Raw genomic sequence first — 26571 nt, 5'->3', positions numbered from 1 at the left:
ATACAATGTCTGGATTCTCATTGAAATGCCTCACATTTTCCAGTTTACTGTAGAAAATATGTTCACTAACACAATTTACTTTTATTTTAATGGCCATTCTACCCCAATCATTTGAGCCAGAAACTGAAACTAAAGCCAAAAATCATCCTGTTACAAGATCCAAGCAGACACACGCATCTGAAATGTGTGCAAGAAATGTGAATGTGAAATCCAAAACTACTGGAAACAGCAGACCCTGCGGGTTAAAGCAAGGACACGCTCACTCAACATCCGTCACCTGCGGTCCAACAGCCTTACCACTGAAATTTATCAAATGTGTGTAGAAGAAGGACTCCCGGTGGAATTTTTCTATATCCAAAATGGTGGGTCCCTCAAGACTGCTCCGCAGGGTTTTCTTGAAGCCGCTTTTGTCAGCGATGAGCGACTCAAGCATGGTTCTCACCATGTACAGCTACATTAACAGGAAGAAGAACCGGGCAGGAAGAAAAAGGCGCCATTTAGTCACAGTACACTGGCGAAACGCAGAACAGAAACAGCTCCACTCCAATGGTTAACTGCATCCCTCATCCTGGCAGGATGCCTACCTCAGGGCCTTCTTCTGACTCTGACTTTTTGTGGAAAAAGCAGTGAGGAGATATAAATACACCGCATCTTATTAAATGTGTAACTGAAAAGGTTTAAAAGAGGTGCTCCATAGCTTTACTGTACACTGGCTTTCCTTAAGAATTAGGATGCTTCTCTTGAGAGTGAGGGTGTTAAGAGGTTCTAAACTTCCAACAATTTTTCATATTTTAAATTTTTTCTTTTTAAGGATATCTAACTGCCCCCCTTTGTCGCAAAGTGGGAAACTCTTGCAGCTCTTTAATGGCTCCACACCTCCAGGCTGAGGATGTGCATGGAAGTGGAGATGTCATCCCGTTTGTTGCATAGAAGGATACAATAATTTTCTTAACACCAAACATAATAAGAGATGGAAAAACTTAGGAGAACTTCAGAAACTTGCTTATGACATACTCTAATTTTTCCATTCCAACTGACTTAAGCTGCTTAGCAGAGAGAAAGGACTCGGCCATAGTGTGCACCAGGAAGAGCTGAAACCAACACACAGCGAGGGAGACAGGCAGTGGGTAAACGCAGTGTGAGTTGTCAGATAATGTTAATAAAACACTACTGAGTACTATTGAGCAATCAACAAGTAATGGCACACTACCCACTAGATCAACAGTTCTAGGCTATATTCCAGTATAGTACTTTACCATAAGAAAAATGTATAATGTGCTAAGTAGTTCAATTTGAGCTACAAAGCAAAATGCATGACAAAACACTGCAGACTGGTTAATGGAAATGAAATAGTGACAATGCCCCAATTATAGGGTTAAGAAGAGTTATGGAGTATAAAAGAGTAAAGCATGTTTTTACTACAGTAAATACAAATATTTGTCATACAAGCCATCACATGCGAAATAACTTAACATCCCTCCCAGAACTACTGTACAATGATCAAAAGAATAAACCCCTATCTTTGAGAAAAACATGTAGAAGACACTGTCCAAAAAATAACTGTAAGAAGCCCCCCCCAAACGTCTTTATCACCCAAAACCCTTCCTTCTTTACATTTTTTCTTGATCCATTTTTTTTTGCAGCCCCCAACCCGCTGTACTGACGGCGATCTGCAACCCCCTGCATGAAACGAAAGGCGCAAACACCTGTGTACTGGATGGTCCCACAGCCCGACGGGGCACTTTGATATCGAAGCCACCCTTGGGGTCCTTCTCTCCACGGAGGGCCGGATCATTGGGAGGTTCCCGACCAGTCTCCCAGTCGCAGACAGTCTTCCTTATAGCTTGAAGGACACTGCAGCAATACAGAAAAACCTTAGCTAAGAACAGCGAACTGCAACAGGACAAGCATACAAGATAGGACTCACAAAGGCTCATACAGGGAAACAGCAAGGCTAAGTTTAACTCAAGTTTAACCACAATTAAAGTGAAATGTACACAGTAATGCATAAAACCTCTAATTTACTTCACAAAATAGAGTACATTTCCAGGTATGTGCAGCACAACAATACCGTCATTCTCTGCAATTCAGAACGCGGAAACAAAACGTCCAGTGACGTGAAGCAGCTTTTTCACATTGTAAACAAGCAGGCTTGTGAATACCTCTCTTTCAACAAGAATCCAATAAGAATATTGCTCTAGGCTTAGGAGACAGTTTTGTTGATTAATACTACTTGTTAACTCTGCAAACAGATCACGATGGAAATTTTCTGCAGTGAAATGTCTGTAGCACAACCTGTGCATCGCATTAGACATGATTAAAGTGACTAGTGAGCAGGAAACAGGCCCGTGGCGAGACCAGGAGTATGCAACACCATGGCTACTTTCCCAAAGTATACAGTACTTTGACAAACTCCATGATTTCCGGCTTAATTCAGAATTTGTCAAATTTTGCGATATCGTCAATGAATTTACTTTGTCACTGAGACTTAATAACCAGTCTGAAAAATTGTGACTGCAGTTCTTCATTAAGTTTCACTTGTCTACTGGTAGAACAGTGAAATAAATGGAAATTGTGGACAAGTGCAGACCAAAAAAAGTATTCAAACAGGACGGGACAGAAGAGGCACTTCTTCATATAAAAGACTATCTGGAATAAGCTCCCCGATCAGATTGCAAGGAAAATGGGCTTGGTGACCTCTTCTAACTAGTTCAATTTTATTACTTGGCTAATGCTTTTTTTCCAAAGCAGCATCTGGAGGTTATGACTTCCTATTCTTTTTATATTTCATATACATGTGATGTGAACCCCAAACAAGGTGCATGAAAGGAAAGAGTTGTTAGATCCTGCCATCAAACATTTCCTTTCAATCTTCTGCTCACAGGATGCAAGCCACTCTATATATAATTTGAGGGGAAACATTTACCGAGAATGAAAGTGGTCAGGATAGCACTTGCACATGTATATTTATAACTTGATCTTCATGTGGAAAAAGGCTGAGCTCTGCAGTAACATATCTGATAAGCAGAGGACAAATCTGAAAGAATTATGGGTTAAGGTTTAGGAAAGCATCTCACTCAAAACAAAAAGCTGGAAGACCATGTAAAACATAAAAATCTCAGTCTGCTGATATGAGCTCATGAATTATGAATCATACTTGCTGCCTAGAGTTTATATTGCTGTCAAATCCACTAAAGCTCTGGAATGTTTTTTTTTATATCCGAATTAATTCAATGTTGACCCGCTTAGGACATCTTTGATATTATTCTAGTTCTTGCGTCACAGTATAACAGCAAAAAAATATTTCTCCAGATACATTCCGCTTCTTATCCTATCCCTTAAAATTAAAAGCTGAAAACAAAGTAAGTGTACTATTCCAAAGTCAAAAAGAAAATTAAGATGAACATGTGTGACAGCTATAACCCTAAGGTAAACAACTGAAACAACCGTCTTCTTTATAAAATGAAATTTTACCCCGTTCACAATTCTCATGTTCAGCCACGCTGCTATTGTTAAAGAACTGCATAGAACCGAGAGACTCGGAGATTCACTGCAAGCGGCAGGGGCGTGGCCTAACCTCTGGATAACGTTCTTCTTCTTCTTGATGGCCTGGCGCAGGGGCTCCCTGAGGTTGACCTGGGCAAAGTCCTGCAGGGCGGAGTAGATGGTGTGGCGGATGGCATGGTTGAAGACGCTCTCCATTCTCCCCATCAGGACCTGCAGGCCCTTGATCATGGCCATAACCTGGCGTGACAAACGGATGATCAGCCCTGATGTCCTACTGCAGTCTATGTTCTACAATGGGTAGAGACCAGGCTCGATCCAGACTGAAATGGCTTTAAAAACCCATTTTACAATGATCAGTTTGGGTCATGTTATCCACAGACTGTGATCAGGACAGCTAAGGTATGATGGGCATTGGCTGGCAATGGTCTCATTTTCTTTTGGCAAGACAGTAATTCCTGTGACCTGCTGGCAGCCTACAGAACAGGGGGCATCATCAGTAAGAGACAACCTGCTTCCCCAGCTGGCACCAACTCTCCAGGAAGGCACTGTGAATCCTGAAACGTGTCAGAGGAGTAAAGGCTTGGACAGGTAGGCATGTATGAGGAGCGTGCAATTCCAAATAGGGTTGGTACATAATAAAATTACCGATTGAATTTAAAAAAAAAAAATACATATACTTGAGAAGTAAAACACTAGACAAATAGAAATTAAACATATGTTCAGCTTGGCAAAAAGGATATTTACAAAAAAATATATTTTTTAAAAAAGCTGGCTGATGCCTTGAATTTACAAATCTGGAAAAGCTGATTGTCTCCATCAGTGATTCTCATTTCAGCACATTACGAAAAGGTCAGAGTCTCCCAGATTTTCCGTGTCTCACCTCCACAAGGGCAAACTTCTCCTCGCTGGTGTAATTATATCTTGTTGCTCTTTCATACTCCTCTGCATTATCTGGGCACTCCTTGTTGGAGTATTTGTCAGTGGGGTGCACCAGCTTCCACGAGTACTACAAAAAGACAAGACACAAAAGAGATTCTGAGCACCAACCCCCACAAGGTAAGCTGTAACTGTGTCTGGGAGGTACGACAATCCCCTTTGTCCTTCACTGACATTCTTCCGACAGCATTTAAAATAGATTAATAGAAAAATCATATGAATTAAAATTAAAATTACCCTCAAGTTTCAGGGTACATTTTGTGAACTTTCAAGGACTAGTTGCTAGAGTGCACCATTGGTTAAAATGAGCAAGATAAAAGACATACATCCGATGAATAATTCATTGGTATATTTCTACTGTATGACCAAGAAAATCATTAGAAGCTAAAAGTGAAGGCGTACATTCCAAAGTGAGTGAAAAAAATTAACACTTCAGGAACCTGTCACTATCCCTGTATCACACAACAAAATCCCCCTTGATAAATATGTTTACGGAAAAGGCTGCATAAAAAAAAGTTACATCTAAATAACAAAAATCAGGTTCCACATATGTGTGAAAAGATACAATGATACAGCATCTGAGTCAGAGGATGAAGTGAATAGTTCTGCACTATTTTTTACAATACCAGAGGCTTTCTGCTTGTTACAGGGAGTTGTTGGAGTGCAAAATTCTTAGGTAAATAGAGGGGCAGCAATTGAAACAGAGCAAATAATCACAACAATACTGGGGCACCACTGCTACCAGCCATAGAGGATACTAAGTCCACTTTGTGCTAAGTCTTGTATCTTTACCAGCAAACCCTTTAAATAATTATCTGGCAATTGTCCTTTTTTATTTTCCTTCACACTTGCAACGCAGGGAAATACTGTAGAACAGCATTTCCCCAAACTCTAGCTTGAAGAGTTCTTCTCATGGTTCTGGGTCATGCTAAGTTAGAAATGTTTTCTAAAGTGTTCATGAAGACAGAAACGTGCATTGTTAGGATAAAGTTTTTTGCAGTCTTGCCTGCTGTTGGTTCATGCCGCCTGGAATTGTATGCCCTAGAGATGTGGAACTGCTCTATTTGTGAAACATGCAAATTACTCAAGTGCAATAACATGTTCAGAATACCTGAAAACCAATATTTTATAAGCAGATATATACTGGCTTCAAAAACACATTCTTGAGGCTGAATCTTTGGTGAATTTTTAATAAGATTGACTCTGTTCTACTATTCCTGCCCATGGCAGACAATGCATAATACATGTTATTCATTTCTTTGCTAATTAGTCTGATGCCAATTTTAACAGTAGAACAGGTACAGTACTGAGAAAAGGTTGCTCACGATTTGCACATATTTGAAACCTAAAATGTTGTTAGATTTTAACCAGTTTTAATAATAAAAATAACCTGATGAACATCTTTCTATTAAGATCACTAATGCAGTGGGTCAAAAAATGCTGAGTAAACCAAAAATGAGCTATTCACCCAATACAACCAGAGATATCAGTGACTCAGAGAGGGGTGATTGTTGAGGTACATTTGGCTGGAGCTACAGTGACCAACACTGTTCAACTTGCTGATGTTTTGTGAGTAGCGGCATCTAACGTGATGTCATCATGGAAATCTAAGATCAAGATTCAAGAATATCTAAAAAGGTAACAGTGGGTGGAAGGACATACTCCAGGAGCCCAATATTAATGCATTAATTCAAAGTGCAATGTAAAACTGATAGAAACTACAGAGCAGTGGACTGGGCATTTCAACCTATTTTTTCCCCCAAACAGCCAACAAAATGACTTGACCCTACAAACATGCAGTGTAAATGGAGTGATAAGTGTCTTGCAAGCACATCTTGTCTCCTACCTGAGTAGGAAACAAGACAAAGTAATTAAAGTGAACTCGCCCTGTGGACTGGCATCTCACCCAAGGCATTGCCCTGCCTTGTGCCAAAAGCTCCTGTTCTTTGATACCTGACAGAAGGAAGGTTCAAGTGGTCACGTGACCTTGCCTAAAACAGGCCTGTCTCATGTACTCACCACTTCCATGACATGAGCACTCCACTGGGACAGAAGCTGCAGCCCCTGCAGCGCCAGGTCAAACAGCTTCCTGTACTCCGCGTCCGTCTTCTGAGCCTCCTGCCGGCCCGAGCCCGTCACCACCTGCAGGACAGCGAGCACGGCTTCGGAAACAACGTTCACCACAGTGCTTCCTATGAAGCTCAACGTACTGGCGTACTCAGTGCATCAAAAGGCTGGAGGATGGGTCTTCCAGTCCTCTGGCAATGCAGTCCAGCCCAGGTCCCTCTAGGAACATGTCAGATTTCACCTCCAACAACCTCATGCATGTACAGAACCTAGGTAACGATTCAGGACCACTTCGCACGGTTTTGAAACAAGACTGCTAGTTTCTCGCTGATCTATTTCAGTAGTACTTCCTATCACAAAAGCCAAACCACAGGGTCATTTCATAAAACTGTTACAGAACAAGGGATGTTCTGAAACAACTGGAATTTGTTCAAGATATGAACAAGCAATTAGTTAGTTAACTTAACTTTTTATCTTTGCACTTTAATACTTAATTGACAATAGTCTTCAATTATGATTAAATTTTAGCTGCTTCAATCTAACAGTTTATGTATTACATGATGCTTATTTATCTTGGATAAAAATCTGTCCTACATGATGACTATATTTAACAAAGGTACACTTTTTTACTAGTAAAGATACCGTCAACTATTTTGAGCAAGACTTCCATTGAAGGACAGGATGAGCACCTTTCCAAACCGAAGGAGAAAATGTTCTATAACAGCAAATGATCATTTTAAAACCCTGATAAGGCTCATTTAAATGTTTTTCTTTACAGATTAGAGGATATTTTCTCACCTTTAGCAAAGTGGATGTCAGTTGGGCTCTTTAGATTTAATTGAAAGCATGTTTTAAATTTGTTTTGATATTTAAAATACATTTTTTTAAACTGGAATGTTTTCAAGTTTGCCTTGAGAACTGAGGATAAAATTTCTGAGGATCGGTTTTGTTAACACTAACTGGGACTGTAAGGTCTCCTCTATAGCAGTGTACTAATGTTATTAATATTTAGGTATTATTTAGTACAAAATTAAGACTATTTCCAAATGTCAGTTAAATTAGATTAGTTATAAATACATTCATGTCACTTTACTCTTAGAACTTACAATCTCCTATCAAAAGTAATTTCGGCTTCTAATCTAAAGTGTGACATTGATATTAATCCAAAGAGCCAAATGTCAAACATCTGCACAATCACAAAAGTTACTGGACAATGGTTGCTACAGGAAAAAATATTTCACACTTAACAATAGTTTCCAAAATTTTACTCACACATAGATACTGATAATGTTTACTACAGCAAACAACTGGCAACATTTGTTGCGATAAGACAGGAAGTCTGACCTCTCTCATTGGAAACGATAAGAGATGCAACTCTGAGATACATAACATTCCAGTAAAGAAACTCTGAAAGGTAAAGAAATACTCTTTTGATGGTATCTACATCAAATAGATGTTTTTTGCACTATAGAGGACAGGTATTGAAACTGGAATTGAACTTCAGTGCTAATAAAGCATCTGAAATTCATTTCTTAATACCCCTGCCTGTTGAGAACACCCTAAAAATATCACTGTAATTGTAACATTCATTTTCAATAAGATAATAATTGGAGCAGAATTTATTTTCCTGTAGGTTAGTGGAATTTCAATCAGTTAAGGTATCCAAAAAACCACATAAGGTATGAGGAAGCATACTTCAATGAGCACCCTGATATCCCTGAATATTACACAGATAGCAATAAGATGAACTCCTACTGCTTCATTTCCTGAGGAAACAAGTGCTTGAATTTTGAAGACTTCGGAGTTTCAGTAAATTGCTTTCTTATGCTCGGAGAGATTTATAAAAACAAAATCAGCCAGCTTTCTACGAGTCATTGGAGTTCCATTTTCTTTGGCTGCCCAAATCCATTTAAGAGAACATCAATCTACCGGCTGTGCTACACAGAACATGACGCACACCACACCCCCTTCTCAATGTGCTCATGGTGCCGTCAAAACGCGCGCGCACACACGCACATACATACCTCACTGTTGCTGTAGCGGGCCAGCTCCGAGATGAAGCGCATGTGGTCCTCTCGGATCTGGATCATCTGCTCGCAGATGTTGTACTGTGGGCTGCTGCCAATGGAGGTACAGGACCACCTGTCCAGGGAGGCAAGCGAGGGTCACCCAAATTCACCTGCTGCTTTTCTGCCACTTCCTGTTCTTCCCCACCTACAGCCCAACTCGCCAGCACGCCAGCCGCTCCGCACATCTCCCCACTCTCGTCCTACACTCCCCGGGAGGAACCGAGGCCGAGTGCCGTGACCCCCAACACCAACTCACTGTGCTGTGCTGGAAACTTCTACAACGACACCCTCAAAACCGTTGTAGAACTAGAAACGGAGAGCAAAAAGCCATGTCCTTAATATGCGATGTTATGAACTTAAACATGAGCGTTTGTTTACATTTAGCAGCAGAGATTGGATTTGGGAGAGTGATTATTTTTCCAATTTTTGAAATTTTGAAGTTTTAAGAGCAGGTTTTGGTGTGTAATTCAACAGACCATTTGATTTAAAAGCAGAAAATTAGTTTTTATTTTTTTAATTATATAATCTAGATTTTGAGCCAGTCATTGGACCTTTTTATTTTTGCAGGGTAGACAAATATCTTTGAATTGTTCAAAGGAAACGCCCGTTATCCTTATCCTGCAAACTGACCCATTCGCACTCAAGGTCACGTGGACCCCAGGACTGGGAAAGACCATCCCCCTTCGAGCCGCCACGGGAGGAAGGGTGTGAGGAGGCCTCCGAGAGGAAAGGCACACAGATATGAAGATCTGGTAAAAGACTGGCAGATTTGGTTGTTCCCGGTGCAGGTTGGAGGCAGATGATTCCCGGCACAATCGGCTACTGGGCTGACTGCGAGGAGCAGAAAGACAGCAGTCCGAAGGTTGGGAGAGGCAGTGGAGAGGGCCTGGTTCTGGGACAGGAGGACTGGAGTTGAGCTGGAAGCTGGGAGGAGATGGACGCCGACTAGCTATCAGGGCTGACCCGACAGCAGGAGGGTGTTGTGGATAAGGCTCGAAACACCTGGTGAAAACTGGGGACCATCTGATGACATCTACTCCTGGCCAAAAATCAATGTAACTTAACTAATGAAAGCAGCAGTAGATGTACATAAGAAGTCTTCCAGATGGGGTAGAAGGATCTTGCATGCATGCACACCACTGACTTTCACATCTTATTTTCTAACCATCCCTCCTGTTGAAGGTCACGGTACTAACAGGGTAAGAAGAGCAAACCAGGCTTCACTTTGCCCAGCGAGTCTCCAGCTCCCTCCTGCAGGAATTGCAGGCCAGGAGATAAAATCCCTCCAGCGTGTCCTAGGTCTGCCCGGTGGTGTCTTCCCAGTGGACCGTGCCCAGTACACCTCCAGCAGTAGGTGCCAACTAGTTCTGTTTCAAGCTCTTTGTTGTGCTGCTGCCAGGTCAGTGCAGTAGTGTAAATTCTAAACCTGACCAAGCATTTAATCTAAGAACTCATTCACAATATTCCGATCTCAATACTCATTGCTTGACGCAGCTGCACATAGTAATCAGAAACTTCTAGACATGACATTATGGACAATGATTAAGTTTTATATTTAGCTTATATTTATGACTGAGTTTTATATACCCTAGCCCTTGGACGAGTGGCCTCACCTAGACTTGTTCTCCTCAAAGTGAGCGCTGTTCTTGATGTACCTCGACAGCTCAATCTGCATGTCGCCAAACAGTGGAACAACCTGAAGTTGCTGTGAAACACAAACGTATAGAGTTTATTTCCTTGTGCACTAACAGCAATTGGACACGAGTAATTTAGGTCTCATAATAAATTCTTTGTGCTGTAAAATGATCCAAGAATCAATTCTCAGTCAGCAAAATAAAGTCACACTTGGTGACTCGGTGACAAAATTATTTATGATAAAGGAATAAACAGTTGATAACATTGCAAAAAATTCTACTGAATAATGGAGAACTACTTAAAAAACATAATTTTACTTTTCCAACACATCTGACTAATCCTTTGCTGGAAATGAATGCTTCTGTACAGTATGGACATTCAAGGACAAGAGCACTAGAATGCAGCAGGAGATGAAGTTGACAATGTAGTGATAAAAGCAAAACAAGCTCAACTGGCTCCTTCAGGGCTTACCTTGAAAAATTTATCAATTTTGGTCAGATTTATTCTTTTCTTGGCATCCAGTTTGTAAATATTGCTCATTGAACCATCCATTAGGTACAATCCAAACCCCATCACCTAAAAAGAGAGGTACAATTAATTCAAGCTATATTCTGCCTGTACGACGGTCCCCCCCCCCCAACATCGGCTTGAGCTGAATGCAGCCTAGTCACGTCCACTTGCCTCACAGCATCCCATCAGTCAAGGTCAGCAAGCAGACAGAAGCCAAGCTGGTAGCAGAGCCACACTCGCACAGTGGCGTTAACAACAAGGCAGCCAGCCATTCAACAGAGCACTCCAGATTTGGTGGAAACTTTGGTAAAGCACAGTAAAACTCCAGCCGAATCAGAAATACAACACTGAACAGACGGGGGAAGTCGATAACTGCAATGGCATGATCAAAGGGACCTCAAAACACGAGTACAAAACTCCAAGAGAAAAGGTAGAACAGAAAGAACACACACATGGGACGAGAAAACCCAGCTTACTTTGAGCAGCATGTGCTTCTCACTGGGAGTGAGGTACATCTTGTTCTCGTAATAATCCACACAGAGATTCACAATGTCAGCCAAGAGTTCATCATAACCATTGATCACCTCCAACTGTTGCTGCAAAGACTGAAAGAGAAGTCAACATCCCAGATCAATCTACTGTTAAAAAGGCTTCCATCAACATACTTCTTTAAGACCACCTAAAGCCATCTCTTTGAGAGGGGTTTTTAAAGAACTAAACCAAGCTTATTTCATACTTTTCCTGCTGTAAGAGAAGATCTCAAGTGCAAAAAACAGTCATTTATTACTAAGTTACATGAACTGAGAAATATATTCCCTTAACGCATAGCTGCTTGCTGCATCCTACATACAGTAATGCATAACGTACGCTTTTCATGAGATTTGTGAGCCTTCATTTTTCTTTCACCTAAGGTGCTGAAAACCACTGAAGCACAGAAGAGTGCTTTTAAAATCATTAAAGTCTTGACAACAATATGTTTTTGTATTTCAAACAAAGTATTGCCATTTACAAAAAGGCCTTTTTGAACACAAAGTCTGAGAGTTTCCTGAAAAGCGGATACAGGTTCAGATGTTTTAAAAAAAGCTGCAGGTGACAACTTGAAAAAACTTTTAATGCCACAATAGCTGTATTAAGGTATTGAGGAAAGTACCTGGGTTATTTTATTGTGGTTAGCCAAAAACATTGACAGATTTTGAGACTCTTGAATGGATGAAGGTTCAGACATTTTCCGAAGGAACTGGGCTGCTCTGCAACGCAAAAGAAAAATATTAGGTTTCAAAAATCAGTCCTTCAAGCACACACATTTTAAAAGATCTGTGTGTAAACAGAGAACAGTGAAGGTTGTGCACGATCAGGGATACAGAAGCTCCTCCAACAATCTCAGGTTGGCAAAACTGGAGCTTTGGCCACAATTCAAAGGGAAACTCAAATGAAAGAGTAAAAAAGTAGAATGTGTATTATTTCAATGCACTTGACAAACACTCAAACTGTAAACTAGGGCAAATGAAGTCTATAACAATCCACAGTACATCACAGCACAGGAGCAAGCTGCACAATAACACAATTAACGCTTCAAACAACCATGGGGAGGCCAACAGTAGATTGACTGAAGGATGTAGACTATGAAGACGTATCATTTTTAAGTCTTAAAAAAGACAGACAAGTAGCCTTAACCTACCTGCTACTCAATCTGACGACAGTAATTAGAGCTTTATTATTTCATCTTAAGTGAGAGCAGACCCATACCACATGTCTTGACTTTGTAATAAGCCTAATACAACTCTTTGCAGTTTACTTTTCACAACAATTCATTCCATTTCAGAAAACTGGTTACCGATTGGATTAAGCATGACTTTCCAAACTTAGTAAAACTTAATAATGTAACATTATTAAAACAAGTACAAAGCAACAATTTCAAACTTATGGATATTTTTTTACTTTTTTTACCTCACTCTGATATTAGCATTTTCCCTTTTCTGTATTACTCCTAGGTATGTCAAACCCAAAAGGAGGGAGCACCTCTGTACAGAATGAAGACATCAAGGCTCTGATTGTATTATAAATAAAAGACTAATTTCCACACAGCCTCTGAGACCCATGTCTATTCCAGTGCTGGGACCTCCTCTCTTCTACACGTAACCCATCTTATCCTGTCCTCTCTTACCACTGGACTACATCAAGCAAAATGGATGCTCCACAAATTAAATCCCCTCAAGCTGCAAGCGGCTCTGCACATTTTAAACTTTGCATTGTCTGAATGCAGCCTGCCGTCCTATATTACATAAAGACAAACGCACAAAAGCACGACCTTATATTTTAAATACTTATAATTCATTACAACAAAAAAGAGAAATGCTTCAACATCAGACATATATTTCACAAAAAAACACATAAAGCTTACTTCTAGGATAAAGACTAGAGCTAGTTTATTTTCTTCTAGAAGTGTATTCTCTGAATCTAATGATCTTTCTGATACTTGACAGTTTTCTCTGCGGGCACTATAGAACAAACAGCCAAGGAAGGATGCGGAGAACTGCTGCCACCTAGTGAAAAATTTCGACAAAGATCGTGGCTGATTTTTTTCCCCCCATCTCTGCTGCAGGAAGTAATAAAGCCGTGCCCCTTGCTCTTCCTGTTAACCTTGGCAATCTCTCCTACACTTTTTCGAACACATTATGTCGCCCTTCGAGATATTCAGAAGTTTTAAACCATCCCTGAAATTGTTTCTATGAAAGCTGCTTGGCGCCTTAGTTTTTAAAAAGCTGAAAGACATCCTTTCTTGGGGGGGGGGGGGTGTATTGAAAACTCGCAGTGTCAAGCACAGAGCTAAAGCTGCTTTATGATTAAGGTCATTGGTTTTACGTCGAAGCACTTTTAGTTCCGACTCGCCACCAGCCTTGGCCCTCGCATGAGGCCGAGACAGGCATCACGAGAGGAAGGAAGACCCCGGCCTCTCACCTTTTGTACGCGGAGTGGTCGTTCTTGACGCTGCACTTCATGTTCTTCAGCTCGTCCAGCACCGCAAACATGTTGATGAACTTCCCCAGCGTCAGCAGGTAGGCCTCCGACACAAAGTCCTTCCTCCGCTCGGCGTGGCACAGCCGCCGCACCTCGCCGCAGAAACGGTCGATGGCGTTGCGCTGCCCGAAAGGAGAGACCGCGCGCGGCAGTTAAGTCTCCGCAGCTCCCGCCCAGACGTCCGCCGGTCCGAGAGAGAAGCTGAACGCCAAGCGCAGGCTTTTCGGAAAACACATAAGCTTAAAGGGATGGATTTTCTATCTGGCACGAGAAGACGAGGCCAGTTATAGTTGTAATATAATAACTTCCTTGGATAATAGTTTATTATAATAATAATAATTGCTTACACTTATATAGCGTTTTTCTGGACACTCCACTCAAAGTGCTTTACAGGTAATGGGGACTCCCCTCCACCACCACCAATATGCAGCATCCACCTGGATGATGCGACGGCAGCCATAGTGCACCAGAACGCTCACCACACATCAGCTCTCAGTGGGGAGGAGAGCAGAGTAACATAGCCAATTCATAGAGGGGGATTACTAGGAGGCCATGATTGGTAAGGGCCAATTGGAAATTCGGCCAGGAGTTACACCCCTACTCTTTTTTCGAGAAGCGCCCTGGGATTTTTAACGAACACAGAGAGTCAGGACCTCGGTTTTACGTCTCATCCGAAGGACGGCGCCTGTTTACAGTATAGTGTCCCCATCACTATACCGGGGCATTAGGACCCACATGGACCGCAGGGTGAGCGCCCCCTGCTGGCCCCACTAACACCTCTTCCAGCAGCAACCTTAGTTTTTCCCAGGAGGTCTCCTATCCAGGTACTGACCAGGCTCACACCTGCTTAGCTTCAGTGGGTATGTTCTCCATGAGGCTATGTGATTGTATGGGATTTTATGAAGTTGTTCATACATAAGAAGTCAGAAGATTAAGGGAAAATTTGCACAAAACCTCAAGGAACTTGGCAACAGCTACTCAAACAGTAGCTACATACTTGAATAAAATATTCATTTTAACCTAAAGCAATTCATCCCCACAGCACCTGTAACCTATGGCTGATGTTATTTAATTCATTTGCAGCCCTGATGCCTTTACAACTGCCTGCGAAATAGAGAAAAACAAAGTAACCAATCACAACGACAGCAAAACACAGGTTCGTCTTTCTTCCATAAATAAAGGAGAGGGATTATGTACATATGCTTCCGCATTTAGGCATTGTACACTAATATGTGTCAAGCAGTTGGTTACCCATGAGAAAATCTTCAAGTTATGCGAGAGATATGAAACAATGTGGCTAATTAGCACTGCACTGTTTTCTGGTGCTTGTGCAAACAGAGGGAAAAAAACCCACAATGAAGCAATGTGAATCATTACATCACTTTCCATTTGCAAATACACTGCTAAACTTAAAATACTTCCAGCTAATCTAAGTTGGAAATTTGCCCTGTCATTCTTAAAATCCTTATACTGCCAATACTGAAACGTAAAAGAATAAAATGTCCGTTTAGATGATACCAATACAGCCTTTCGGTGCTTACTGGCACTGCTTAAAGAAATATTCCAAAATGACAGGATTAAGATTTTAAACATTACATTTTTATTTGCTTTTTCAGAAGAAAAACGTCAAAATTATTTGTGAGTATGCAAAAAAGCAAAACATTTAAGAAAGTGCTGGTGTTTCAGTCGATTAATGAATGCACAGTGAACTCAAATGGAGAAATGGGCTACTGTTCTAGACTACTTGAATTGCACTGAGCATTTTTAAACTTTAGCAGACTTATCTTATACCTGGAAATACATGAAGTTCATCAGCTTGGTAACCTCAGGCTCCAGGACTTCCACCGTTTTTTCATAAATCTCCACCCTGTTCGGCTGCTCATTACATTTCACCTGAGGAAAAAAAAAATGTATATTAAACAGAACCACCATAATTGTATTTCCTTTTATCAAAACATGAGCAAGAAACATGGGTGCCCACTAAAAATGTGATAAGAGATCCTCCAATGGCTAATTTATCCGACTGATGAATTTCATCCAAAAGAACTTATATTTACACCCACTTAAACGGCTGGTTATTTTACTGGGCTGCACTGGGGCTACTTCCAGTGCATTACCTTGTTCAGAGGTACAAAGCAGAACCACACCTGGAACTTGAAGCCACAACCTTTCAGCTAAAAGCCCAAGCCCTCAGCACTGCTCCACATCACTGAGCTAACTAGTGGCTAAGCAAACAAGATGGACCAGACAGCCGCCATTGTAACCCTTCTTGTGTAGACTGTAAAGACTGGACAGAAGGCAAGACAGTACCTGGGGAATGGCTCTGGAGCAGCTCCTCCAGGTGTACAGCATCACTGCGTACTCCTGACCCTCCTCCAGCATCTCATTCTAAACCCAGAGAGAACACGAGAGCAAGACAGAACAACTGCATCAGTTCCTCACCTCCCCATACAGGTCGTTGACAATACGAACGAGACACCACAGGGGTTTTTCTGCAAATACGTCGACAAGCATTTCTCTCAGAGTATTTTACTCATTTCATTAAAATATTTGAAAATCCTAAAGAGATATAAGCTGAGGGAAGACTTGCAGTTTATATCAGTCAGACTTCGTAGAATGCAAATTTGGAGTTAAGAAAGGGGAAGGAAAATTTGTGTTTCTGCATAAGTTTAAAAATCAACACAGGATGTGTACTTTCTGTATAATACAAGATAATGAAGGTACAGCTTCAGCTAGTGTTTTTATTTAATAGCAGGTTCTTGTTTTCGCTTCAAGTTCTTTACCACAGAGAACACTTTCCCTCTTGCTCACAAAAACAGTTCACATTTAGCTTATCAGCACAGCTCTCAATGAGCCATGCAGCACGCCCTGTCAACAGTCTTGTGCAGAAAGTGTGCTGTATTGCATACAAAGTGCTTTTTTTGTCTAAATGAAATGCCTTTCACACAGTAGTTATCCTTCACTAATGAAGCACTACAGCAGTGCAGTAAACCATCAAAACAGCATTTGTCACTGCTCAATCACAATAAGCCCACCTTTGTTTGGGGAAACCAATATTCTGAAAACAAAAACTGCAAGCAACAAGGGTATTTACATCTGGTACTTATTGGTCTCTTGACCTGCAGTGACAATCCAGCAGAGGGATTTCTCACTGAATGTTCGACTGGGGAAAGGATCTTGAGCTTACATATAAGAAAGAGAATGAGAAATTCAAGTAGGTAGATGCACGCACAAGCGTAAAACAGACAAAGATTTAGTCCATGCTGAAAAGAGAAAAAACAACTTTTTTTTTAGCTGTGGAGCTTTCTTCAGGTGTGAAGAATGAGGAATGTTGAGTAGAAGAGTTAAGATAAAGGTAACTGGGAAGTTTTGACCTTTTAAAATGAGGTTTTTGCCATGTGTCTCACTGCAAGGCGTTTTCCTATTCACACAAGAAACAGCTCAAGGAGACCATTTCAGAACGGCAGTTTTTACCATGCTGGAGTGGACCGTTGCTTGCTCAATGTATCTCGCAATGCCAGTGACAAAGGCATTCCTGTCTTCAAAGTTGGTATTGAAGTTCGGCTGAAAGAAAAGAGTTTTCCCGTTTAATTACAGCCTTGGTCTACACAGACATCTATCACCTAACCTGAAGGTTTTTATATATTTGTTTATTTATAAATATGTTTTCTTTTTAAAATTTTAAACCAGCAATTGAATCCAGTCAATACACACATGTACCGCAAGCAATCACTTGAGTTATTTACCTATATATTAAATAGATCATTTCATGCAAAATCACACCGACTTCGGCAGGACCATCTCAATTTATTCCCCCAATTTAGATAATTGTAATACCTGTAAACAAACTCTATACCTACCTTACATACTCTATACTACAGTTTCTGTAGTATCAGAAGATCACAAGTTAGTGTCTTCAAGGAAGCAAAGGTAGGTACAAAAACTGGCCAAAACTATGAAATACTAGTGTATGCACAGGATTGCAGAAACATTTGAGATGGCAATGCCAAAAGCACTGTGCCTTTCTGAAAAAGGTAAATGAAAACCAGTTCATTCAAATGACACTGCATGCCAAACATCTCCTTTCACGAGGTGCGACAGGTCAAGTTAGCAGTCATAATGCAACAAGGACCTCACTTGCTAGTGTACAATATTTGTGTGTTGGAGAGTACGAGATGACATTTCACAGGACAGGACATCCAATAACGATATTAACCAATCGACTGATACACATTTTCTCAGTACTTATTTGTAATATGCACTTCTCAAGTAGACTGTAACTGAGGCACTACTGCCCTGTACAGAAGACACGGGAAGCACTGCTCACTCTGTTCAGTCACATGGCCTACAGTCTGTAAGCAGACACTGAATGATAAATATGCATTTACTGAAAACAAAATAATCGGTGTACCAAAATACTGTACGTGTGCTCACTGTACTGCATCTGACGGCTACATAAAAGCGAGAGCACTTCGGCGGAAGGCACAGCGAGTGGTTAAGCGGTAGACCACAGAACAAGCCCCATCTGCAGAAACCATTCTGCAGTCTGCCAATTGCCTGTCGGATTAAACGAGCGATTCTGCCGGTCCGCGGGGTCCCCCGGCGCTCACCTGGTACATGAGGGAGGAGGGCGGTGGCTCGATGCAGGGCTGCTGGTCCGGGAGGGGCAGCTCCTCCAGCAGGTCCACATTGGACAGGGCGTCCTCCAGGGTCACAGTGGACGCCATGGCGCTGGGGAGACGCGCACAGGGGGGAAGGCAGTGAGACCGCTGCAGACCCAGGACCGGAAAGATCCGCCTGAGGCCTGCCTACAAACCAGACCGGGGCCACGATGGACTCGTGCGCTGATGCCATTTGTCAAATACATCGCATGCACTTTGAAGTACACACAAAGCAATCGGGGACAGAAAGCAAGGCACAGGCAGCTGCTTTGCGACATTTTTTTCTCTGTGGAAAAATCGTTATCTCCACTCAGTAGCTTTCAGCTTGTTATTCAATTTTTTTTTACGGAGAAAACAGCAGACATTGAAATGATCATGTAAATCGAACTAAAAAAATATGGGGTTCAAATTGTATATAAAAGAATGTTATTTGCTTCATCTTTTCGACAAAAAAGGAAAGCGCTAATATACTGAGCTTCAGAACAGAACACTTGTGCTACAAATTCACAAAGTAAATATCAAGAAAACGACTTTCCTCAGGAAAACCACTGACATTTTGATGGACAGACAAAAATGAATTCATTATGGCAATTAACATTTGCCAGAGGGCTCACCAGCAGGGGATTACTACACACGTCACAGGCAAGAAGAAGCTATATGAACTGTCCACCTGCATTTCAACCTATATTCACCACATTGCAAAAATGATACTGCTGCTCCGAAGTCAAACCAGAAAGTAAGAACCCGATACATTCTTCTACTGAGGAATTTAAAGGAAGGTCCTGCACTGACAGTGCTGGGCAGAAAAAACTTCAAGGGAACCCGATTCAAGTATTTAAAACCCTCCAAGGTACTGACAACTCTTCTTCAGAATTAACAGTGAAACGCACCAGGGTACAACTATCAGGAAGTGTAATTAGATAATTCATACAGAAAATGTATTGAAATAGCTTGAATAGAAAGCAAAAGGAAAGTTTCAACACAAAGGGCTGTGGGAGTCTGGAAGACGCCGTCGTATCGATCCGCTGGCTTCTTTCAAAAGAAGATTTTCAAATGAGATCCTCAGATCAAACAAGTTGAACAGGCCAGATCCCTTCCCCTCATTTGTGGTTTTCATGTTTTTCTCAAAGTGGAATATCCTGAACTAAATCAAACCATCTGCATCACATATGTTATCACATATCCAGCAGTGCTTCAAACAACAAAAAAGTACCTAAATACAGTAGCCAGTTATAGATGGGAAGAATAATGTTCAATTATCAACATCATGTCACTGAAGAAGAACAAATACAAAATTAGGGATAGGGGAGAAACATGTGAGAAGCGCAGAAGAAGGAGGAAAGAGAAACTCTTATTATTACTACAAGGAAATAAAACAAGCCGTTTCGAATCTCTCTACCCTGAGAAAAAGGAACAAACTTCTGCTGCTGCTGGGGTTATCAGTTTTAGGGAAGAGGTAGAAAAAGTATCTACCACCCAGAACAGAACATCTTAATTAACAGAATCGCCCAGGATACATTCTTAAACAATACAAGACAAGTTCACACTTCTGACATTTTGACCTAAAGCAATTTAGACTCCTTCGACTGCTAGTCATTTTATGGACGTGTGGTTTTGATTCCTTCCAAGGAATGAACCAGGATATACCAGAAACAGATGCCAAGTCACAGAAACAATTGCAGTTACTATAACTTGGCTCGTGAGGAACTATTTTAAAAGTGATGTAAGCCAGGTTTAGCCCAAATGTTTTTTTTTAACACACACACACACACAAGCACACACACACCTTTGCGTCCATTTCTGACAATCACACTTTTAGTGACTAGGGTCTCTTTACAGACAGGATGGTTTTCTTCATGCTCACAGCATTTGAGCTATAGATCCTAATAGGACTGATGCATTTTCACCTACCATGTGCCATAAATGCATAATATTAAAATCATTTCTGCATATTTGACTACAGGTTTATATACAGTATATATATACGCTGCATACTGGCTTTACTTTTTACTGTTAAGTTTTAGCCAACATAATAACAAGAAACCTGGAAGTCGCTTTAATCAGATGAGGCACTTCTGAAGTGACAGCACTGCTAAAAGGCACAATGTAAGAAAAAGCAGTGGAAACAGCACTACTCAAGTGACACACTGCTCTTCCTGGGTCACATACCAAGTGAACTCGAGAAAGTTTCTAACTCAGTGTTAGAAGTTCAGCTTGGCCATCGCAACAGCCTCAAAAGTGAAGACCTATCCAGCAATTAGACTCACTCTGTGTAGAGTGAGAACTGGGCAGCCGAGGCCAATGGCTGTACTGGAGCAGAACAGGAGCCATCTAAGCTACACAATGTCTGGTTTCTCACCTGAATGCTGCACTGGCTGCTTAAGCTTTTTTTTCCACTTTTCAAGGGGATAACACGTTCATCAGTGTTAACGCATTCAAAATGAAGGTGCAAATAACAGCCACATGATGTGCGTAAACAAGGGCAACCAGCCAGAGTGCAGTGCTGGACACTGTGCTTTCTTCTGCACAGTACTACTGCAGCTCAATCCAACAGCGCTCAGTCTCTTGTGTGTGGATTAGGAACAGAAATTATAAAACAGTAGTGTCTTTATCAGAGCAGAAACAGAAGCAGCCTGTACGCTCATGCAGCTGTATGGCAGAACTGTGAGCCTGCACTAGCGCAAAGTTCGTCCATAATCTAACAGACACAAACACTAATTACCTGTGCCCTAGACTTACAAAATACCTTCCTAGCTCTGAAGGGGCTGTTCCTCTCACAGGATACAACATAGGTGTAGAAAAAGCTCTTCACACCAGGATACGGATTCCTGTAAACACCCCAGCTGTGTATTTTCATGCTCCCATAATGCAGCAGTTGTTTAAACATTCAGCTGCTGTTCAAAACACACTGACTGGCAGCTACTGTGATTGATCCGAGTAGCACTTTGATTTTATCACCAATTTCCACAGAACTGCCAAAAAATTCAAAAGACAAGCTTCCGAGCAAAAGAACTTTGTTTCCACCACACACTGCTTTTGCTTAAAACCCTGTACTCGTGTGCATGATAAAGTCAACAGTACTAATTTATGGCATCATGGTCTGCGAATGACATCGTCTCAAACGGCAGAAATGATTATTCACATGCTTATAAAAAAATCCCACTTAATTATAAGCAGCTTTTGTTGTACCAGGCACACACTTTAGGTTTAAGATAACCACAAAAACTCAACTAAAAAGAGAGCTGTACAACACGGGTCTGAAAAAAAGTCAAGTTAGTTTCAGTCCCTTGTCTCTTCGTGTAGACAGAGATCATGAAATTATATGGGCTGAGACCGACAGGGCCCTGTTCCTCAAAGCTGCACAAAGCTACAGGCTACAGGGTCCACTTCTGAGTTTGTGCAAGCTGTTTCATGCACAGAAACAATGCCTGCATCCTCCAGAGTGTAAAAACAATAACCAAAAGCATCAGTTTCTCACTCACAAACTCAAAAGCGCAAAACTGTTAAGGACAAAGCTTTTCAAGTGGTCTCTGATCATTATTTCCTTTCAGCTAGTTTCATACAGACAGTAACACTACAGTTTAGAAGGCCTGATCGCTCTACAACCTGCAAGGGTTTGACCATTTCTGAATTCTCATGCATCAAGAATGACATATAGCAACCGACAAAAGATAATATAGTTCAAGTATGTGCATCAGCATGCGTAGGCCGCAAAGGAACAGACACCTGAAGAAGGCTCCCCAGCAGAAATGTTGCATTTCTTTACTTCTCTTTTTATAATAATAATTGCTTACACTTATATAGCGCTTTTCTGGACACTCCACTCAAAGCGCTTTACAGGTAATGGGGATCCCCTCCACCACCAATGTGCAGCCCCACCTGGATGATGCGACGGCAGCCATAGTGCGCCAGAACGCTCACCACACATCAGCTATTAGTGGAGAGGAGAGCAGAGTAATGAAGCCAATTCATAGAGGGGGATTATTAGGATGCCCTGATTGGTAAGGGCCAACGGGAAAGTTGGCCAGGACGCCGGGGTAACACCCCCACTCTTTTCGAGAAATGCCCTGGGATTTTTAATGACCTCGGTTTTACGTCACATCCGAAGAACGGCGTCTTTTTTGCAGTATAGTGTCCCCGTCACTATACTGGGGCATTAGGACCCAAATGGACCGCAGGGTGAGCGCCACCTACTGGCCCCACTAACACCTCTTCCAGCAGCAACCTTAGTTTTTCCCCAGGAGGTCTCCCATCCAGGTACCGACCAGGCTCACACCTGCTTAGCTTCAGTGGGCTGCCAGTTGTAAGTTGCAGGGTGTTATGGCTGCTGGCTGCCCTTTTAGCATCTATAGCCTGGACAGACTTGGTCAGAAAGAAAATAAATCCCACTGCTGACACCTCAGTCTCTCGGTGGACAAATCCCATCTTTTTAGTGTTCTTGGAGCGTAGTTTTTAATTATTCGAAACCTGGGTTTCTCAGCAGCACCATCGCCCCATTCAGTCACAGGTGGGTTTTTTTAGTGCCTACAGTGTCTCCAGTTTAACTCACAAAGCTCACCGTTAATATTAGAGAGGCTTCATTAAATTCGGACTTAAGCCCACCCCGACATGGAGAAGCAGCCCTGAGCACCCTGGGAAATGAGGTCAAGTCCAACCCCTGTCCTGCAGCTGCTCAGCAGCCTGCCAAAAACTCAACTGACCACACTCCTGATGACTCTGATGTATGAAATCACACTTCTGCCATTTACAGTCGCTTCCGTTGCATGAAAACGGTTTGGTTGCTATGCCCGGAAAGGTCCACAAACATGCTTTAATAAGCGCACGCCTGGCTTGCTTCCTGTATTCCAATGCGTCCAGGAAGTGCGTGTTGTTCGATGTGAAATTTGTCGCCAGTGTTGTCAGGTTGGATGTGTAGGTTCCACACCAATCGAAGTCAAAAACCAACAGAAACAGTTTCAGATCTGAAGTACACACAATATAACACCTCTTGCAGAAGACAGCCTGCCACTTGGTCTCAAGACAGGCCGACAACTGACTGACTGGCCAGCTGACCACCTCAGGGAATACGTCGGAGCAGTGAGGATCAAAGATCTCTCCGGGCCGATAGCTCCCCATTGCACCTCTCCCGGCCCTGAGTCTACTGACCGTTCTGCCTCCATCCTTTTAGACGGATTTCACAACTCCTATTTCAGAAAGACAACAGAAAGCCAAGATTAGCCTTAAACTCAGAGCTCGCTTTCCTCCCTCTCTCAATGACAGTTTAATTCTAACCCTGTCCATCTATGTACAGATGTCAAGTTTTCATACCCCTCCACCAGATCTCCATTCATGTGGACACCCTTTCTCACCTGCTCTGTCCTTTGACCCCCTGCTCTGTCCCTCAGGTACTGTATGAAAAGGCTCAACAGAAACTATTTTGCTTCCCCTTCCTACATTTCAGCCTGGAATGGACCTTCTCTTGCTCCTTTGCAGACAAAGCACACTGATGCTGCTCCCCACAAATTTCTTTAAATATAACTAAGAACCTAATATCATTAGAAAAAGAATCTGTTAAACAAATCGGTAAACACCAGTATTTTTCGTTCATCACTTTTCACTTGGTTCATCACACTTTCAGAAGAATATCAATATCGGACTCCCTTCTTTTTTGTACTTTAAGATTGTCTACAAAGCATTTTGGGTATCTACACATACTCTGACCACATTCATGAATATGCCGGAAACGACAATGATACTAGCTAATGCTTGGATTTATTAATATCACTTAAGACATCTGCAATAATCTCTCCTCTTGTCGCCGTCATTATTGTCTTAAACTACTTTCTCTACGGTCAGCGATTACTTCACAGTCATGTTAAGATTGATTATCGTGGCTGAATGAACATGAATACATTGCTGGCAAAGGTTTACCTGCACTTCAATCTTTTACATGTGCTTATAGTATTTTACTTAACGTGTGGAATTCAAATTAGCCACCCACAGGTCAAGGAGTAGCCTGAAATACGATCACCTGGAAGTTTTACCCACAAAAACATCATGGCTTCATCCACATCATTAAACACAGGCCTGATGTGGCAAAGGTTTTTCTCCCCCAGTAATGGAGGCAAGAAAAAGACACCATCATGAGCAGAAGGAAAAGCAGTAATAACACCACGTCTGTCAGGAACAGTAGTGGCCAGCAAGGGAAACCACAACCCCTTCCTAAATCATTTACATATGACACACTGCTGGAGTCCATTGTCCTCTGAAAGGACACAAATAGACAATTTAGAAATTGCCCTTGAAATGAAAGAAATGAATGTGGTGGTTCAGTATACTCCCTTGCTATGATGAAGACTGGCATTCACAAACTGAACCAGTGGGCTTTACAGATATTCACAACACATCTTCTAACACTGCACCGACATTAACAGGATGAGGCAGACCAGGCAGTTATGTGCATCGAGATATCAGAAGTAGGAAGTGAGAAGCAGTGCCTGCCTTCTAGACATGTATATTAGCGTTGCTCAAGTGGCCCGGCTGGCACATTTTCAGACGTTAATGAGCGCGCTTCAGACAGTCGGAAAATGTATTTTTGCAAGACCAAAAAAAATCGAGAACTGTTTTACACCTTCATTTTGCCGAGTAACCAAAGGCTTGCACGTTCGGTGCATGCACATGAGACATTCGGGGAATGACGTGTAGCACGAGTTTCGGTTTTCATGTTCGATGAACACGAACAAAAGAACGGTGCGAGCTCAGCGCTGTTTTCACTCATCAGTTCCTGCCAGGAGAAGGTGAGAACGCACTCCAAGATCAACTCAGATGAAACACTGAAACCGGTTTTGTCTACAACATTAATAAGGCACTCAGGCCAGTGACGTGTGCGTATTTGTGCATGCCATAGGAAGAGAAAAAAATCTGCAAAATTCTGGTCTATATCATTAGGAATAATTGACTTGATCTGGGAAACTAGATTTTTAAACATCCCTTTCGAACTGCCTACCAAATGTAGGTTGGGATGGTTGGTCTGTAAACCCGAAAGCCTTCAAGCAAACCCACCATCCATCACAGACAACAGCTCCACAAAACATTTACACCATTAACAAGAAACGTTTACTTGGAGGGGAATGTTAGACAGTTATGAATCTGGGTCCATGTTCTTGAATATTGTTGGAGCACAGGCAGCAGGAACCCACACTGACTGTACAAGGGGGAACCCCACTGGACTGGACTGGACTCGAGGACTGGAAAAAAATCACCAAATCACCCTGCAAGAGGTCTTTCCATGTTAAAGGCTCAGCTGAGGTACACACATTGATGCACTGATGATTAATCCTCGTTGCTTACAGTCACACTGAAGCAGCAACACAGCTGAACTCTGAACATGGCCTTTACACCACCCGAAAGACAAGGGGTGTGTGGGGGTGGGGGGTGAAAATTAAATCTGGAAAAAAAGCAGGAGACAACCCCTCCAAAAAACAAAAAGAAAACAAAATCTGTACAGTTCAAATAAGTCATCCACCCTGGCCGACTGTCAGTCCCAGACTTTCCCAGAGAAACCGCGCACACGTGTGGAGTTCCCATTGGGCACAGGCAGAGCGAGAGGCGGCCCACTCCAGCAGGCTGGGCGACAGCTCACTGTTCCCCCTCAGCTCTCTTTCCGACACCCCCTCCACTTCCTCGCGCTCTCAAGGGCTCACTTCTCCTTTTAGAAATCTGCAGAGGGTTTAATTCATTCGCCCGCTGCAGGCCGCAACCTTACGACCGCAATATGGCAGCAGGCAGCTGGGTTCTTCTTCCATCGAATGATACTGCCTGTGCTGGGATGGCAGACCAAACTAGGATCATTATACACTGCATATGGAATTATTGACAAGCAAACTCATCACGGAACTCTTAGAAGGGTATCGCACTACTTTAGACAACATATGCAAACCTACTTTAAATAAGGAACTTAACAAATTCACACAGGAAAAGGCAAAGAAGCTTCTGCACGCCTTCAGCTTTAGCAAGCAAGTATTCACCCTGGCGTCAGGCAGAAAGTGCAACGAATACACTGTTTTATAGACCAAGATGCAATGCGAACCGTCAAGCAAGTGAGGAGGATTTCTGTCATCGCTTATCACATGCCCCACAAACCCAAGTAGAATAATGTGGTTTAGGAAACTACAGAAACATGTCCGATG

General features: G+C 42.0%; 1 protein-coding gene across 1 annotated transcript in view; it reads right to left on the bottom strand.

Annotated features, from left to right (window-relative positions):
* Positions 1 to 26571, bottom strand: part of cyfip1 (cytoplasmic FMR1 interacting protein 1) — a 64396-nt gene that overhangs the window by 32564 nt on the left and 5261 nt on the right. Inside the window, exons 2-16 of the mRNA XM_069179067.1 lie at positions 18353 to 18473; positions 17217 to 17306; positions 16053 to 16130; positions 15534 to 15635; positions 13683 to 13864; positions 11875 to 11971; positions 11201 to 11329; positions 10686 to 10790; positions 10193 to 10284; positions 8535 to 8652; positions 6463 to 6585; positions 4388 to 4513; positions 3578 to 3744; positions 1707 to 1854; positions 298 to 451 (exon numbers count right to left, since the gene is read on the bottom strand). Of these exons, the coding sequence (XP_069035168.1) occupies positions 298 to 451; positions 1707 to 1854; positions 3578 to 3744; positions 4388 to 4513; positions 6463 to 6585; positions 8535 to 8652; positions 10193 to 10284; positions 10686 to 10790; positions 11201 to 11329; positions 11875 to 11971; positions 13683 to 13864; positions 15534 to 15635; positions 16053 to 16130; positions 17217 to 17306; positions 18353 to 18469 (1828 nt within the window). The 5' untranslated portion in view covers positions 18470 to 18473. The remainder of the gene's footprint in view (positions 1 to 297; positions 452 to 1706; positions 1855 to 3577; positions 3745 to 4387; positions 4514 to 6462; positions 6586 to 8534; positions 8653 to 10192; positions 10285 to 10685; positions 10791 to 11200; positions 11330 to 11874; positions 11972 to 13682; positions 13865 to 15533; positions 15636 to 16052; positions 16131 to 17216; positions 17307 to 18352; positions 18474 to 26571) is intronic.

The sequence above is a fragment of the Lepisosteus oculatus genome, chromosome 15 (assembly GCF_040954835.1).
Source record: "Lepisosteus oculatus isolate fLepOcu1 chromosome 15, fLepOcu1.hap2, whole genome shotgun sequence".
NCBI lineage: Eukaryota > Metazoa > Chordata > Actinopteri > Semionotiformes > Lepisosteidae > Lepisosteus > Lepisosteus oculatus.
The sequence above is the reverse complement of the archived record's forward strand: the minus strand, read 5'-3'. Positions and strand labels throughout refer to the sequence as shown.